The sequence below is a fragment of the Rhinoderma darwinii genome, chromosome 3 (assembly GCF_050947455.1).
Source record: "Rhinoderma darwinii isolate aRhiDar2 chromosome 3, aRhiDar2.hap1, whole genome shotgun sequence".
Classification (NCBI taxonomy): Eukaryota; Metazoa; Chordata; class Amphibia; order Anura; family Rhinodermatidae; genus Rhinoderma; species Rhinoderma darwinii.
This window is the reverse complement of record NC_134689.1, coordinates 373,374,317-373,392,213: the sequence shown is the minus strand read 5'-3', so window position 1 is coordinate 373,392,213 and position 17,897 is coordinate 373,374,317. Positions and strand designations below refer to the sequence as shown.

Here is a 17,897-nt window from a genome sequence, read left to right as displayed (position 1 = left end):
TATTGAATTCATCCTATTGACATATTGACGTATGTTTTACTCATAGCGATCACCACAATTAAAGGAGTAGCAAGAAACACTGCACATTTACAACTTTGTGCGACTGCAAAAAAAATCAAAAATCACACTTGTTAAAAATGTATACAATAATTCAAAGTAACATAAGATCCCCCCCCCCCCCCCCATAGGGATTAATAGAACCGGTATGTGAATAAGTTTCATGCTTTTTCCAAAAATTTTACATTTTTTTGTGTCGTTTCATACATTTTTTTAAGAAGCAAACATCAAAAGAAAACATATTGGGCTCAATTGTCCCATTAATTCCAGATACTGTTGTCATTAATGTCAGTGGCGAAGTAAAAACTGCTAATGGTAAAATGTAAAATCCTGGTTTTCGGAATGTCATAATGCTTTAGTATTTATTGTCACCATCTGCAGAGAAACCTCTGAGCAAATCTTTCTGAGGCACTTTCCACACTACCGTTCAGGGATATTTTCGGAGTTTCCCTTTTTTGGTCTTTTTGATGCTTATATTAGCGTAAGGGTATGTTCACACGGCTTATTTTTAGCCATTCTTCAGGCCGTAAATGCCCCCGAAAAATGGCTGAAAAAATTAAAGCCGAACACCTCCAAACATCTGCCCATTGATTTCAATGGGAAAAACGGTGTTTCGTTCACGCAGGGCGTTTTGTTACACGGCCGTTTGTAAAAACGGTGCATAAAAAAACGCCCCGTAAAAAAGAAGTGCATGTCACTTCTTAAGCCGTTTTTCGAGACGTTTTTCATTGTCTCAATAGAAAAACAGCTCCAAAAATGTCCGTAAAAAAAAACGCATCAAAAAGCGCTTCATGCATAAAAAATGGCTGAAAATCAGAGGCTGTTTTCCCTTGAAAACAGCTCCGTATTTTACAGCCGTTTTTTATTAACCATGTGAACATACCCTTACTGTTTCAGGACTAATTAAAAAAAAAAATCCTCAATAACGAAATGTAAAAAAATCATACTACCTATAAGTGTACATTTCCTATATTTCCTTCCGGCAATTTTACAATTCTGGCACGGCTTAAAAGGAGCCTATAAAAATGACAACACACTGCAAGTTAAATAACGTTTTTAGTAGTGTAAAAAAAATATAAAAAGTTTAAAGTTCCAAAAACATTTTTCCTCTGAATTAATGTAAAGCCCCCCAAAAAAAACTACAAAATTGGTATCGCAGCGTCCGTAAAAGTCCAAACTATTACACTATAGCATTATTATATGCGCATGGTGAATGCCGTAAAAAAAAAAAAATGCAAGAATCGCTGTTTTTTGGTCACTTCTATGGTACCAATAGAAACTACAGCTCACCCCGCAAAATATAAGCCCTCATACCGCTCAATCGATGGAAAAAGAAAAAAGTTATAGCCCTCAGAATGTGGCGACAAAACCCATTTTATTTTTAACAATTAGAATCTTTCTTGTAAAAGTAGTAAAAATGTAAAAAAAACGATATAAGTTTAGTATCGACGTAATCGTATTGACTGGTAGTATCAAGCTAACATGTCATTTTTACTGTATGGTGAAAGCCATAAAAACGAAACCCCTCAAAAATGGAGGACTCACTGCTTATTTTACTAATACATTATGAGGTACAATAAATGGTGCCGTGAAAAACTACAACTCGTTCCACCAAAAACAAGCCCTCATATGTCTATATTAACGGATAGATAAAAAAGTTATGGCTTTCGGAAAGTGGGGAGGAAAAAATTAAAACGAAAATCAAAAAAATGGCTGGGTCCTGAAGGAGGTAAGGCCTAAAATAGGCTAGTCACGGGGGGTTAAATGGCAAAAATAAACTGCTTGTAATTAAAAGTTGAACTGAAACAAAGTCACATCTTTTAGAACATGAGAAGTAATGATCTTTAATAACCACTTTTGGTCTCTACTTGTGGAAGCTTTTGGATGCCTTGGATGATCTGATCGATGGATTCAGCTATGTCAATAAGACTGACAGATTACACAAGGCAGGACTCTTGCTGAAGAATGTGGAATTACGGATACAGAACTTGGCTCTTTTAGAACTGCAAAATATGTCACATATCAACAAGAAGAAAACGAATAGTGAGTATTCTCATGGTGTGTCCTGGATTGTTAAACGGGCTTTCCAGTGACGTAAAAGTGATGGCTTAGATGACCAAAGTAAACACAAAATGCTGGTTTTAAATTATGCTTTTATTTATTGGAGGAAAAATGCTCTTCAGACTTAGGGTATGTGCACACGACCTCTTTTCAGACGTAATGGAGGACCTATGTATTTCTAGGTCTACAGCCAGACTGAGGAAGTCAATGGGGCTCCCGTAATTACGGGAGCGTTGCTAGGCGACGTCAGTAAATAGTCACTGTCCAGGGTGCTGAAAGAGTTAAGCGATCGGCAGTAACTGTTTCAGCACCTTGGACAGTGACTTCCGATCACAATATACATCAACCTGTAAAAAAAATAGAAGTTCATACTTACCAAGAACTCCCTGCTTCTTCCTCCAGTCCGGCCTCCCAGGATGACGTTTCAGTCCAAGTGACGGCTGCAGCCAATCACAGGCTGCAGCGGTCACATGGACTGCCGCGTCATCCAGGGAGGTCGGGCTGGATGGCGAAAGAGGGACGCGTCACCAAGACAACGGCCGGGTAAGTATGAATTTCTTTTTACTTTTACTAGGGAAAGGGCTTTTCTCTTCTCTCTATCCTGCACTGATAGAGAGAAGGGAAGTACTTTCACCTTAATACGCAACGGCTAATCCGCATCAATTTAATGCCCATTTTAGGCAAAGCCGCAACAGAATCTGCAATGCAGATTATGTGCGGCATTGATGCGGAGAGTGGCGGAAGAACTCCGCCACGTCTAGTCATGCCCTTACAATTTTACTGCACATCTGTAAAGCTAGTGATTGAAATGTTTGTTTTGCACATTGTATACAGATTTCTAATTATTTATATGACAGATAATCATTGAACCTTAATTGTGAGTTATATTCCCTTAGGCATTGAAGTCTCAATTGGCACTGCAGAAAGTGGCACACTCTCAGTTCAAGGCAAAAACAGCAGTATAAAACTGGATTCTAAAACAGCCGCGGGGAATACAGGTAAACAGTTTTTCTTCAGTGTCACTATTATGGCATGTTCACACTGCATATCTGCCCTGATCGCCGCAGAGAATACGCCGCAGGGAATACCGGACAAATAAATGCACCAAATTGTGGTGCAGTTTTTCCACTGCACGTAAAAAAAAAAGTTCCATACTTACCTGTAGCCATGGCGTTCGCGTCCCTCTGCCGTCCTAGAGCCAGGCTTCCTGCGATGAATTTTCATCCAATGTGGATGGAATGTCAATCCAGGAGGCTGGCCTGGACAAAGAAGCACAGAGTTCTGGGTAAGTATAAGATTTATTATCCCACGCAACAAAAAAGCAGCGATTACGCAAATGCAATTGACATGCTGCGAATGTAAAAAAAACACACCGCAGGTCAATTTCTGAGCGTTTATTTCGCCTATCATTTGCACAGCGTGTGGATGAGATTTGTTCAAGTCTGATCCACTTCTCTGCTACTGTATTATGCTGCAGTGTTTCGGCAACAAAATTTGTTGTGGAAAATTACCAGTATTTACGCTACGTGTGAACCTGGCCTTAGGGCTCATGCACATGGCAAAACCACATGCATTCACCCTGTAAAGTAACACGCAGAGTCTATACGGGTCTGTATTACCAACTCATAGGCCCCAAGGGTGCCTTTGTAAAGCATCATATTCTCTCCTGGAAGCAATGCTTCTATAGAATACCTCCATAAGGCCCGATGCACACGACCGTATATTCATCTATCCGTAAATACTGTCAGTACATATGGATCCGTAGTCATCCGTAACTTATCCGTATATACCGAACGCAAATACGGTCCGTAATGCATCCGTATTTGATCCGTACATACGGATCTGTACAAAAAGAGGGAGGCTGCAAATGACGTCACCAACATGTTGCATAGCAACGCTTCCGTAAATACGGACGGTTTACGGATGAACATCCATAGCCGTCCGTATTTATGGAAGCGCCCATAGGCTTCTATGGGAGAGTCCGTGGCGTAATTACGGACAAGAATGGGAGAGATTCTATAATTTTTTCAGAACGGACACCCATCCGTAAAAATACGGAAAGGTGTCCGTGGCCAATAGAAATGAATGGGTCCGTAATTACGTTTCGTAATTATGGATGAAAAATTGTTGTGTGCATGGGGCCTAATCAGGCATGCAATGAGCAAGCGACAACTTTTTATTACTTTCTGATTCCAAAAACCTGTGTCAGAGTGTGGGCCTATAGGCTCTGCTCGTCGTATTACGGATCAGTACAACATGGATATGTATTGCAGTTGTGTATATAAGCTCTTAAACAAAAAGTGCACTGTTGGTAAACATATATATGGGTGGTTGTGGTGCGGTATTTGGATGAGCCTCTTTGACACCAGAGTTACTACCAAGAGCAAGTTGAAAATGTAAAATTGAAGCGCAGGGGTCTCTTTCATCCTTCATTATTTGTAGGCTATGGTTACAAAGGGCAGATATGCAGTGTAAAAGTACTCAGCGTATCCACCCTGGAAAGAGCAGGGAATTCCGCACGAAGAACTGCACCAAATTGTGGTGCAAATTTTTGGCCAGACTGCTGGGGAAAAACAAAAAGTTAATACTTACACTGTTCTCTGTTGTCATAGCGACGGGTTCTTCTGTTCTCTGTGCAGTCTCCTGGGATGATGCTACAGCCTGCCCATGTGACCACTGCAGCCTGTGATTGGCTGCAGCAGTCACACGAGATGAAACGTGATCCCAGGAGTCCGGCCTGGACAGAGAACAGAAGAACCCGTCGCTAAAACACCACCCAGGCGTAGTTATTAACCTTTTTTAATTCTAAACTAAAAAAAGGGTTGTTGTTGTTTTTTCTGAATTGCGAATTTTGCGGCAGAATTGTAGCTTTTCCTCTACAAAAGTCGCAACATTTGCTATTTGTTGCAGATTTTAGCTTCCCATTGAATTCAGTAGGGAAAACCCGCAAACAAAAGAGCAGCGAATATGAAGCATAAATTGAGGACCGATTTTTACGCAATGAAATCCATTGCGGGAAAATCTGCAGTGTTTACTCTGCATTTGAACATACCCGTACAATTGCAATGACACATGGAGAACCAACATTGCAGGGGCTCTATAGACATATGAGTAAACTATATAGACCAGGTCAATTGTGGGTCTCTTGATACCGCTGGTCTAATCGCAACTGACCATAGGCTAAAAGTGTGTAAGGAAAATGTTGAACTTTGCGGGGAATTTATTAAGCACTCTATGCCAGTTTTAAGGGGTGAAAAGTCGCAATTCTCTGCTTATTATTGCTTTTGCATAAATGTTGCTACTTTTGAATGTCACTTTAAAGCTTTATTCAGACGAACGGGAAAAACGTCCGTGCAACGCGCGTGATTTGCACGCGCGTTGCACGGACCTATATGGGGCTATGGGGCCGTGCAGACATGTCCGTGATTTTTCATCAGCGTGAGTCCGCTGAAAAAAAGTCACGACATGTCCGTTCTTTCGGCGTTTTGCACGCATCACGCACCCATTGAAGTCAATGGGTGCGTGAAAACCACGCATGCCGCACGGAAGCACTTCCGTGCGAACTGCGTGATTCGCGCAAGAGCTGTCAAAAGGATGAATGTAAAGAGAAAAGCACCACGTGCTTTTCTGTTTACAAACATCCAAACGGAGTGTCTTTGAGATGAGCGAACCCGGACAACCGAACCGAACTTCACCGGGTTCGGCCGAACTCGTTTTGGCCGAACCCGGCAAAAAAATTTCCGGTAGGCGACGTCAGGAGATAGTCACTGTCCAGGGTGCTGAAAGAGTTAAACTGTTTCAGCACCCTGGACAATGACTTCCGATCCCAATATACATTAACGTGTAAAAAAAAAAAGAAGTTCTGACTTACCGATAACTCCCGGCTTCTTCCTCCAGTCTGACCTCCCGGGATGACAATTCAGTCCAATTGACAGCTCCAGCCAATCACAGGCCAAGCACAGGCTGCAGCGGTCACATGGACTGCCGCGTCATCCAGGGAGGTGGGGCCAGATGTCAAGAGAGGCACGTCACAAAGGACGCGTCACCAGGAGCGCGTCACCAAGGCAACGGCCGGGAGGGAAGTTCTCGCTAAGTACGAACGTGTTTGTTTTTTTTAAACAGGTTGCTCGATATGGTGATTGTAATTCACTGTCGAGGGTGCTGAAAGAGTTACTGCCGATCAGTTAACTCTTTCAGCACCCTGGACAGTGACTGACGTCGACTAGCCTCATCTCTATGATGGCGGCTGCGCGAAAATCACGCAGCCGCGCATCATACACGGATGACACACGGAGCTGTCAAGTGGTTTTTGCGCGCGCAAAACGCCGCGTTTTTGCGTCCGCAAAAACGCCACGTTCGTGTGAATCCAGCCTAAGTGCTACTAATTCTGGAATGCTTATACCTATCCAAGCGATTCTAAGAATTTTTTCCCGTGACACATTGGACTTTATGTTAGTGGTAAAATTTGGTCGATATATTCAGTGTTTATTTGTGAAAAATAGCAACATTTATAGAAAATTTTGAAAAAACGGCATTTTCTGATTTTAAATGTATCTGCTTGTAAGACAGATAGTAATTCCACACAAAATAGTTACTAGTGCACATATCCTATATGTTTACTATATCTTGGCATCATTTTTTGAACATTCTTTTATATTTCTAGGACGTTCTAGGCTTACAACATAAGCAGAAATTTCTGATATTTTGAAGTTCATTTGAAAAGCCTTTTTTTTTTAGGTACCAGAAGTGGCTTTGAGTGGCCTATAAATTAGAAACCTCCATAAAACACGCCATTTAAAAAACTAGACCTCTCAAAGTATTCAAAACAGAATTTACAAAGTTTCTTAACACTTTAGGCATTTCACAGGAGTTTAAAGAAAAGTAGAGGTGAAATTTACAAATTTTTTTATGCAGAAAATCCTTTTTATTCCATTTTCTTCTGTAATACAGAAGGTTTTACCAGAGAAATACAACTCAATACTTATTGCCCAGATTCTGTAGTTTTGAGGAATATCCCACATGTGGCCCTAGCGTGCTACTGGACTGAAGCACCGGCCTCCGAAGCAAAGGAGCAACTAGTGGATTTTGAGGCCTCCTTTTTATTAGAATAGATTTTAGGCACCATGTCCGGTTTTAAGAGGTTTTGCGGTGCCAAAACCATGGAAACTCCCCAAAAGTGACCCATTTGGCAAACTACACCCCTCAAGGAATTTATCGAGGGGTATAGTGGGCATTTAGAACCCACAGGGGTTTTGCTGCATTTTGTGGAATTAGGCTGTGCAATTGAAAATCACATATTGTTACGATAAAAGGTACAAATTTTTAATTTTTACAAGGAATAAAGGAGAAAAAGCTTCCCAACATTTCTCCCGATTACGGCAATACCCCTTATGTGGTCATAAACTGCTGGTTGGACAAACTGGAGTACTATTTGGCATGTAGATTTTGCTGGATTGGTTTCTGGGCGCCATGTCGCATTTGCTGAGCTTCTGAGGTATCAGTACAGGGGAAAGCCCTTAAAAGTGACCCCCATTTTGTAAACTAGACCCCTTGAGGAATTCATTGTAGTTTTCATTGGGTGAATGCGACTTTTTGATCAGTTTTTATCTGATTTTTAAGAGGTGTGGAGACTAAAAATTTCTGGTTTTTATTCCTTTTGTTTTTTACAGCATTCACGTGCGTATAAATTACATATTCACTTTATACAGCGTGGCGATACGATTACGGCGATATCATATGTTTATAGTTTTTTTTATGTCTTATGGCGTTTGCACAATAACATACTTTTTATAAAAAATCAATTTGTGTTGCCATATTCTACTTATTTTTCCATCAAGAAAGCCATGCGAGGACTTGTTTTTTGCGTAACGAACTGTAGTTTCGACCATTTTTGGGTACACGCGACTTTTTGGTCTCTTTTTATTTCATTTTTGGTTGGTGAAGTGACCAAGTGATTCTGGTAGGGTTTATTATTATTTTCTTTTACAGCGTTCATCTCACGGGATAAATAATGAAATTCTTTTGTAGTTCAGGCCGTTACGGACGCGGCGATACCAATTATGTATAGTTTATTTATTATTATTTGTTTTTTTAATAATAAAGACTGATAAGGGAAAAAGGGGGATTTTTACTTTTATTACTTATGAACTTTTATTTTTTTATTTTTATACAACTTTTTTTACTTCTTTACTTCTTTTTTTGTCCCACTAGGGGATTTGAAGGCAGGAGGCCCATATGTAGTGCAGTGTATTAGAGCTGTCAGCTACTCACTGACAGCAAGCATAGTGGGTCCTGACTTTGTCAGGACCCACTAGGCTTCCGTAGATGGCATAGCCGGAGGCTACTGTTAGGCCTCTGGTTGCCATAGCAACCATCGTCGCCCGCGATCATATCGCATGATGTCGATGGTGTTTTAACCCCTAAGGGCATGACCACACATGGCGGAATTCCTCCGCAACTGTCCGCATCGATGCCGCACAGAATCTGCGTTGCAGATTCTGCAGCGGATCTGCACAAAATGTGCAGTACATTGATGCGGACTAGCTGCTGCAGACTGCGGGAAAAGTGCTTCCCTTCTCCCTATCAGTGCAGGATAGAGAGAAGGGACAGCACTTTCCCTAGTGAAAGTAAACGATTTTCATACTTACCGGCCGTTGTCTTGGTGACGCGTCCCTCTTTCGGCATCCAGCCCGACCTCCCTGGATGACGCGCCAGTCCATGTGACCGCTGCAGCCTGTGCTTGGCCTGTGATTGGCTGCAGCCGTCACTTACACTGAAACGTCATCCTGGGAGGCCGGACTGGAGACAGACGAAGGGAGTTCTCGGTAAGTATGAACTTATATGTTTTTTTACAGATACATGTATATTGGGATCGGTAGTCACTGTCCCGGGTGCAGAAACAGTTACTGCCGATCGCTTAACTCTTTCAGCACCCTGGACAGTGACTATTTACAGACGTCTCCTAGCAACGCTCCCGTCATTACGGGAGCCCCATTGACTTCCTCAGTCTGGCTGTAGACCTAGAAATACCTAGGTCCAGCCAGAATGAAGAAATGTCAAGTTAAAAAAGCAAGACGCATCCGCAGCACACATGACATGTGCATGACAGCTGCGGACTTCATTGCGGAACTTAGAATCTCCATTGAAGTCAATGGAGAAATTCCGCCATGAGTCCGCCACTGCTCCGCAACAGACAGAGCATGCTGCGGACACCAAATTCCGCTCCGCAGCCTATGCTCCGCAGCGGAATTGTACGCATCGTGTAAACGAACACTGCTAAATTAAAGTGAAAGTCAATGGAGAAACGGCTCCGCTGCGGATTAACGCTGCGGAGTGTCCGCAGCGGAATTTAAGTGGAATTCCGCCATGTGTGAACCCGCCCTAAGAAGTGGCGATCGCTATTGAACGCGTCTTCTAAGGGGTTAATCAGCGGGGACCTACGGTTTCCTTTTGTTTCAATCAGGGTCCCGTTCTGACAGGAAGCTCTGACGGAACATCAGGACGGGACCCTGACGCAGATGTGAACGAAGCCTTAGGCCTCATGCACATGACCGTATCCATGTGCCCGGTCGTGATTTTCGGATCAAACGGGGGTGGAGTATCACCGCCCGCAAATCACGGCCCGTGCACATGGCCGCGGCCATTATTTGCTATGAGCCTGGACCGCAGAGCATGGCCGTAATAAGACATTCCCTTCTTTCTGCGGTCCGAGCTCCTGGGCCATGCACGAACCATGGAAACCACGGTCGTGTGCATGGCCCCATAGGAATGAATGGGGCCGTAATTCTCCCGTGGATTTTCGCAGGAATTGCGGCCGCAAAAGCAGGTTCGTGTGCATGGGGGCTTAAAAAAAAAAAACATCCAAAAAACACATGCCATTTCACTGCGCTGTGATACGTTATCGATGAAACTTCACCAGACTGTCCACCAGAGCAGGAACGGCATGAGAATTTACTATGTGAATATGCCTTGTTTTGTTATTTTAGCCTTTTTGGTACCATTTTGGGTTTATATGACTTTTTGGTTGCATTTTTTTGATTGCAGCATGAACAGAAAACAGCAATTCTGGAATTGTTTTATTTAGTTTATTATTTTATGGCGTTCACCGTGTGGGTTAAATAACGTAATAGTTTTATAGTTCGGGTCTTCATAATAAAGCATTTTGTATGGAGATTAAGTGGGTTTTTTATTTTTATTTTACTTCAGATTTTTTATTTATTATAAACTATATTAAACTATTTTAAAATGTTTCTTTTAGTCCTACTATGTGACTTTACTACGCGATTATTTGATCACTTTTATAATACACTGCAATACTTCTGTACTGCAATGTATTATGCCTGTGTGAGGGTATGTTCACACCCACTGTTTTCAGACGTAATTCGGGCGTTTTACGCCTCGATTTACGCCTGAAAAAATGACTCCATTACGACTACAAACATCTGGCCATTGCTTTCAATGGGTTTTACGATGTTCTGTTCCCACGAGGTGTAATTCTATGCGTCGCTGTCAAAAGACAGCGCATAAAAAGACGCCCGCATCAAAGAAGTGCATGTTACTTCTTGGGACATTTTTGGAGCCATTTTTCATTGACTCCATTGAAAAACAGCTCCAATAACGTCAGTAAAATATGCAGCGAAAAACGCGAGTAGTTACAAAAACGTTTGAAAATCAGGAATTTCAGACGTATTTTGTCACTGCGTGTGAACATACCCTAAATCTGACAGGCATTCTATTAGGCCCTGCCAAAGGCATTCACTGGAGGCAGACATGGGGGCCTTTGTTAGGCCCCGGCTGGCAAAATAAAAATTGGCACTCGGCGATCACGAGTCCCTCCCTCTAAAACCACTTAGATGCCGCGGTCACTATTGACCGCGGCATCTAAGAGGTTGAACGGGCAAGATTGATGCTAATTTCGATCCCACCTGCTGGATCAAATGCCTGGCTGTCTTTACACAGCCCGAGACCCGCTCTAGCCGGCGTGGGACACCCGTGTCGGGTTTATATCATGGCGCTGTGGCATAAGTATCCTCATGGCGATGTTGCATAAGTACTCTTAATGAACGCTGTGAAAAGGCCTATGAGCCATCATTAAGGGGTTAAAGCACAAAATCTATCTCTCAGGGGCCAGGACAGAAGACCATGTGAATGGATCAAGTAAACACAATACTAGCTGAAATACTGAACGGAAGCAGTGGAACGTGCCAAATTATGTGTGTGCCCCACCCACCGCCACAAAACATCCATTTTATTTGGACTGCGCAAGTATGTGCTTCGGTGGGCCTGTATAGTACAATTTAATTTAAATAGTACTACAGTACGCCACCCAGAACCACAGATTTGCCAGTCCAAATAAAATACATGTGAGGGGGCAAGGTACATTTTACAAATATAAACACACGATTACAATACCTTTCAATAAAAATGATATGATCATTCTCTCCTATTTAAGGCACAAAATTGGATGGATTTTTAACACCACAAACAATCTTATTACAAAGACAAATAGTCCAAATTGGACCAATTTGTCTTTAGTTTAAGTCAAAGTAAATATCCTTCCAATTTAACAAGTTTAAGTTGTTGCTGCTTGTCAGTAAAAAAAATGCTGCTTACCATAAGGCTGGGTTCACACGTGGCGGAATTTCACTTAAATTCCGCTGCGGACACTCCGCAGCGTTAATCCGCAGCGGAACCGTTTGTCCATTGACTTACACTTTAATTTAGCAGTGTTCGTTTAGACGAGGCGTAAAATTCCGCTGCGGAGCATAGGCTGCGGAGCGGAATTTGGTGTCCGCAGCATGCTCTGTCTGTTGCGGAGCAGTGGCGGACTCATGGCAGAATTTCTCCATTGACTTCAATGGAGATTCTAATTTCCGCAATGAAGTCCGCAGCTGTCATGCACATGTTATGTGTGCTGCGGATCCGTCTTGCTTTTTTAACTTGACATTTCTTCATTCTGGCTGGACCTATGTATTTCTAGGTCTACAGCCAGACTGAGGAAGTCAATGGGGCTCCCGTAATGACGGGAGCGTTGCTAGGAGACGTCAGTAAATAGTCACTGTCCAGGGTGCTGAAGGAGTTAAGCGATCGGCAGTAACTGTTTCTGCCCCCTGGACAGTGACTACCGATCCCAATATACATGTATCTGTAAAAAAAAATGAAGTTCATACTTACCGAGAACTCCCTGCTTCTGTCTCCAGTCCGGCCTCCCAGGATGACGTTTCAGTCTAAGTGACGGCTACAGCCAATCACAGGCTAATAACAGGCTGCAGCGGTCACATGGACTGCCGCGTCATCCAGGGAGATCGGGCTGGATGCCGAAGGAGGGACGCGTCACCAAGACAACGGGCGGTAAGTATGAATTTCTTTGACTTTCACAAGGGAAAGTGCTGTCCCTTCTCTCTATCCTGCACTGAATAGGGAGAAGGGAAGTACTTTTCCCGCAGTCCGCAGCAGCTAGTCCGCATCAATTTACTGCACATTTTGTGCAGATCCGCAGCAGAATCTGCAACGCAGATTCTGTGCGGCATTGATGCGGACAGTTGCGGAGGAAATCCGCCACGTGTAGTCATGCCCTAAACAGGAGACTGTCCGGCGGCCGCAGCTTTCACAAACTAGTCTCACACAGTGCTGCACTCACTCGCCCGCCACAACAGATTAATCGGCTGCTTGTAAATGAGAAAGCTCTTTATTTCACATTGGCTCTCCTGCACAGGCGCTGCATGCGAGTATAGCGACATGGCGCTCCTTTACATTTTCAGTCACTCCAGTACTGAAGAGGGAGAGAAGCGCCACAGTGTTATACTCTCGTGGAGCGCCTGTGCAGGAGAGATAATCGGGTTCAGTTTCATGCATAGAAATACACATAAAACTGTTTTTAAAGCGTGCAATTTCCTGTATAGGCGTTATTGCGACCTATGGCTGTTCCTCTCTGTTATTCCTCCTAAAAATGTATGAATAAATAGACGTTACCAGGAAGTTACCAGTTGGGGGGGTTGTCCCTACGCAATCAGTACCCACAGTCTCAGACTGTGTAGGGAAATACGTCTTAGACAAGGGGAATGGTGACACCCAGTTGTCAATTTATTCCCACATTTCGAGGAGGAATAACAGAGGAACAGCACGACGCAAAGTTCTGAAAAAAAGATGCTCCAGCATTGTTATTTCATTGGGAATACAAGAATTTACTAAAACAGACACGTCAGGAGAGCTAAGAGGTCCTCTTTAAGTGACTATATACACATTGTCACGGTTTATGCTATAAATAAATTCAGCATCTAAATCAGTTTTACTTTCTCCTTTTCTTATTGTCGTCTGCACATTTCTCCTACAGGTGTAGCATTATTGGGATTCCTAGAGTATACTAATATCTCACACATTCTGGAAGAGGCTGATCTTTTAGAGGAGAATTCAAAAGAAAAAGCCTTTAAACTTGTCTCACCTGTGGTCAGTGTCTTTCTTGGCATCACGAACACGTCCAGCCTTAAACAACCAGTGTCAATAAGACTACATTTCACAGAGAAGGTAAGGATTTCTACATAAATAAATACACCACAACAGCATGAAAAGGAACCTGTTAGCGACTCTATGCTTCCGTCTCTAAGGCCTTATTCAAACGGCCGTGTTCGGTCCATGATATATGGACTGTGTGCCGGACGTATTTCCCGTACCGAACACAGTTCAGGGAGCCCGGCGTCCAACATTATAGTTAAAACATGATTACAATACGGGGCAGTAGGCAGGAACTCCTTGCATCATAGTCAAATATAATACTAGGAGTCCGGCTTCCTGAACTGTGGATGATCTGGGAAATGCAGCCGACACGCGGTCAGTATATCACGGACCAAACAAGGCCGTTTGAATAAGGCCTTATTGAAGAAACCTGTAGCAATTGAAGGGAATGCTTCATCAGAAAACAACCTCTTTTTTAAATAAATTTTTATGTAAAACATATTTTGGTAATGTCTTTTTTTTACATTTTCCATGTCATGTTCTCTATTTAAAAAAAACATTCTAAAATCTTGCAGTTTTAACTTTAGCCACTGAGCCTTACAATAGGCTGATACTTCCTGTTCTGTAGAGATCACTTCTCAGGTGTCATCTTATCACAGGCAGGATTACAATAAGAGGTTTCATCTACACACACACTATATATATATATATATATATATATATATATACACACACAGTGGAGGAAATAAGTATTTGACCTCTTGCTGATTTTGTAAGTTTGCCCACTGTCAAAGACATGAACAGTCTAGAGTTTTTAGGCTAGGTTAATTTTACCAGTGAGAGATAGATTATCTAAGGAAAAAAAAATAGAAAATCACATAGTCAAAATTATATATATTTATTTGCATTGTGCACAGAGAAATAAGTATTTGATCCCTTTGGCAAACAAGACTTAATACTTGGTGGCAAATCCCTTGTTGGCAAGCACAGCAGTCAGACGTTTTTTTGTAGTTGATGATGAGGTTTGCACACATGTTAGATGGAATTTTGGCCCACTCCTCTTTGCAGATCATCTGTAAATCATTAAGATTTCGAGGCTGTCGCTTGGCAACTCGGATCTTCAGCTCCCTCCATAAGTTTTCGATGGGATTAAGGTCTGGAGACTGGCTAGGCCACTCCATGACCTTAATGTGCTTCTTTTTGAGCCACTCCTTTGTTGCCTTGGCTGTATGTTTCGGGTCATTGTCGTGCTGGAAGACCCAGCCACGAGCCATTTTTAATGTCCTGGTGGAAGGAAGGAGGTTGTCACTCAGGATTTGACGGTACATGGCTCCATCCATTCTCCGATTGATGCGGTGAAGTAGTCCTGTGCCCTTAGCAGAGAAACACCCCCAAAACATAATGTTTCCACCTCCATGCTTGACAGTGGGGACGGTGTTCTTTGGGTCATAGGCAGCATTTCTCTTCCTACAAACACGGCGAGTTGAGTTAATGCCAAAGAGCTCAATTTTAGTCTCATCTGACCACAGCACCTTCTCCCAATCACTCTCAGAATCATCCAGATGTTCATTTGCAAACTTCAGACGGCCTGTACATGTGCCTTCTTGAGCAGGGGGACCTTGCGGGCACTGCAGGATTTTAATCCATTACGGCGTAATGTGTTACCAATGGTTTTCTTGGTGACTGTGGTCCCAGCTGCCTTGAGATCATTAACAAGTTCCCCCCGTGTAGTTTTCGGCTGAGCTCTCACCTTCCTCAGCATCAAGGATACCCCACGAGGTGAGATTTTGCAAGGAGCCCCAGATCGATGTCGATTGACAGTCATTTTGTATGTCTTCCATTTTCTTACTATTGCACCAACAGTTGTCTCCTTCTCACCCAGCGTCTTACTTATGGTTTTGTAGCCCATTCCAGCCTTGTGCAGGTCTATGATCTTGTCCCTGACATCCTTAGAAAGCTCTTTGGTCTTTCCCATGTTGTAGAGGTTAGAGTCAGACTGATTAATTGAGTCTGTGGACAGGAGTCTTTTATACAGGTGACCATGTAAGACCGCTGTCTTTAATGCAGGCACCAAGTTGATTTGGAGCGTGTAACTGGTCTGGAGGAGGCTGAACTCTTAATGGTTGGTAGGGAATCAAATACTTATTTCTCTGTGCACAATGCAAATAAATATATATAATTTTGACTATGTGATGTTCTGTTTTTTTTTTTATATAATCTATCTCTCACTGGTAAAATTAACCTAGCCTAAAAATTCTAGACTGTTCATGACTTTGACAGTGGGCAAACTTACAAAATCAGCAAGGGATCAAATACTTATTTCCTTCACTGTATATACTCACACACACACACATATATATATATATATATATATATATATAACACAGGATCCACCAATGACAATAGTTGATGGGCACAGCTTCCCTCCTATTCCATCCTGCACATTGACCTCTGCACAGGTCACAGAGCATGCCTAGAACACTCTCTTATTGAAGTCAATAGGTCCCCTCCTGTTCAGTTTCCTATGATCCATGTGGCTGCTATAAAGCCTATCTTTATATGCTGTTAACAGTAGCACAGGCAAGATGGCTGCCCTATAATCCTTTACAAAAAATAGAATAAAAAAATCTGAAAATAGACAAGAAAAAAAAAAAGAATATGTATCAGTATCTGGTTTTAATTAGTAAAACGAAAATATAGGCGATACATTCCCTTTAGGAAGCGTGCTCACCATTCTCTCCTAAGAATGGGCACTTTCTACCTGGGTCCATACAAGCAATTACATTACTTTGAAAACACATTATTATAGTCTATAATACTAATATTTAGGAGGGCTGAATATACACGTGGAATCATACTGGGCCACTTCTTTGAAATCTCCATTCTCCATTGTACTCCATGCTTGTAACCAAAATTTGCATTCCTTTATGGATATAAAATCTTTGAATTACTTTTATGACAGCTCGTTATTATATTGCAAACCTAAATTATTGTCCTAAGAAATTGTTAGATGATGTTGATAAAAGAAACAATACCGGTTAAAAATGCAACATCAATGGACAGCTCGAGGTTAAAGGGGTAGCGTTCACTTGAATTGAGCAATGCTTCAGGGAACCAGCCACAGGCAAAAAGAGTGCAGTTTAGCACCGTGGCCCCTTCATTCTAAGAAGGATAGGGGTCCCAGAAGTCCGACTCCCACCGATCAGAGAGTTGTGGCATAGCCTCGAAATATGCTGTGTCTTTCTATGATAGCAAAACCCCATTAAAGTAAATGTTGACCTTTCAAAACCATGTTATTTTTAGGGCCAACATTCCGTACGGATTTATTTCCTAATATAACTTTAGAGCTCAGTTTGTCTGACACAGCTCTCCAATTCCCTACAAAGACATAGACCTAAATGATAAAATTCTGGCTGCCTGCAACCACCGGTTGAATGTAATCTATAAACAGTATGCAGTCATCTCATATACTGCCCCTAGTGGTGGGTACAGGCAGAGTATTTTGAGCTGTGTTTGAGAAAAGCTCTGACCCATATTTATTTTATTTCCTATATATTACATAGCGACAACATATTTCTCAGCGCTGTATATGGATTGTGATCTCTCACATCAAACCCTCACAACAATCTAAATTAAATATCTCAAACACACACTAGAGCCAATGGAGCAGATTTACTAATACTGTCTCATTTTTGGACAGTGTAAACTTAGACCAGGCAGTCAGAAAATGTGCCAAATTTATCAAAGTGGCGCACCCTGTATGATAAATTGGGCGCATCTAGCTAGACATGCTAGACACTTTTCCTTATACCACTTATTATTTTACTTAGTTTACAACAGTCTTTTGCAACAGAATTTTGGCATGTTTTTGGTGCACGGTGTCGCAGTTTAAGCTGCACCCCTTTTGCTAGACTACGCCCCCTTGTCTGGCATGCCGAAAAAAGTGTCTAAAACAGTTAATAAATGGCTCAATTTAAACCAGAATTTAGCCGCATTTTAAATTGTAAATCTGCCCTAAAGTTTTCAAAGTGTGAATGGGGTTGTTTTTGCAGCATTTGCATGGATTTCTGCAAGTTGCTTTCAGACGAGAGGTGCAGATTTTCAGTTGCAAAAAAAAATTCTACAACAAAATCGCAATCCCCCAATGTCTCATTGAGGCTCGGTTCATATCTGCGTTGGGGTCCCGTTCTGACGTTCCATTGGAGGTTTCCGTCACAACAGGACCCTGAGCAGACACAAATGGACACCAGAGGTTTCCGTCTCCATCACCATTGATTTCAATGGTGATGGAGCAGGTGCCCTTGGTTTCCGTTTGTCTCTTTTGTGCA

The 17,897-nt window shown here is 42.2% G+C and overlaps 1 protein-coding gene across 3 annotated transcripts in view; it reads left to right on the top strand.

Annotated features, from left to right (window-relative positions):
- ADGRE5 (adhesion G protein-coupled receptor E5) overlaps positions 1 to 17,897 on the top strand; it is a 141,574-nt gene that overhangs the window by 82,093 nt on the left and 41,584 nt on the right. For all 3 annotated transcript variants that reach the window (XM_075858736.1, XM_075858735.1, XM_075858733.1), the window contains 3 exons: positions 1,935 to 2,100; positions 3,015 to 3,116; positions 13,451 to 13,641. In XM_075858736.1, coding sequence (XP_075714851.1) covers positions 1,935 to 2,100; positions 3,015 to 3,116; positions 13,451 to 13,641 — 459 coding nt within the window. The remainder of the gene's footprint in view (positions 1 to 1,934; positions 2,101 to 3,014; positions 3,117 to 13,450; positions 13,642 to 17,897) is intronic.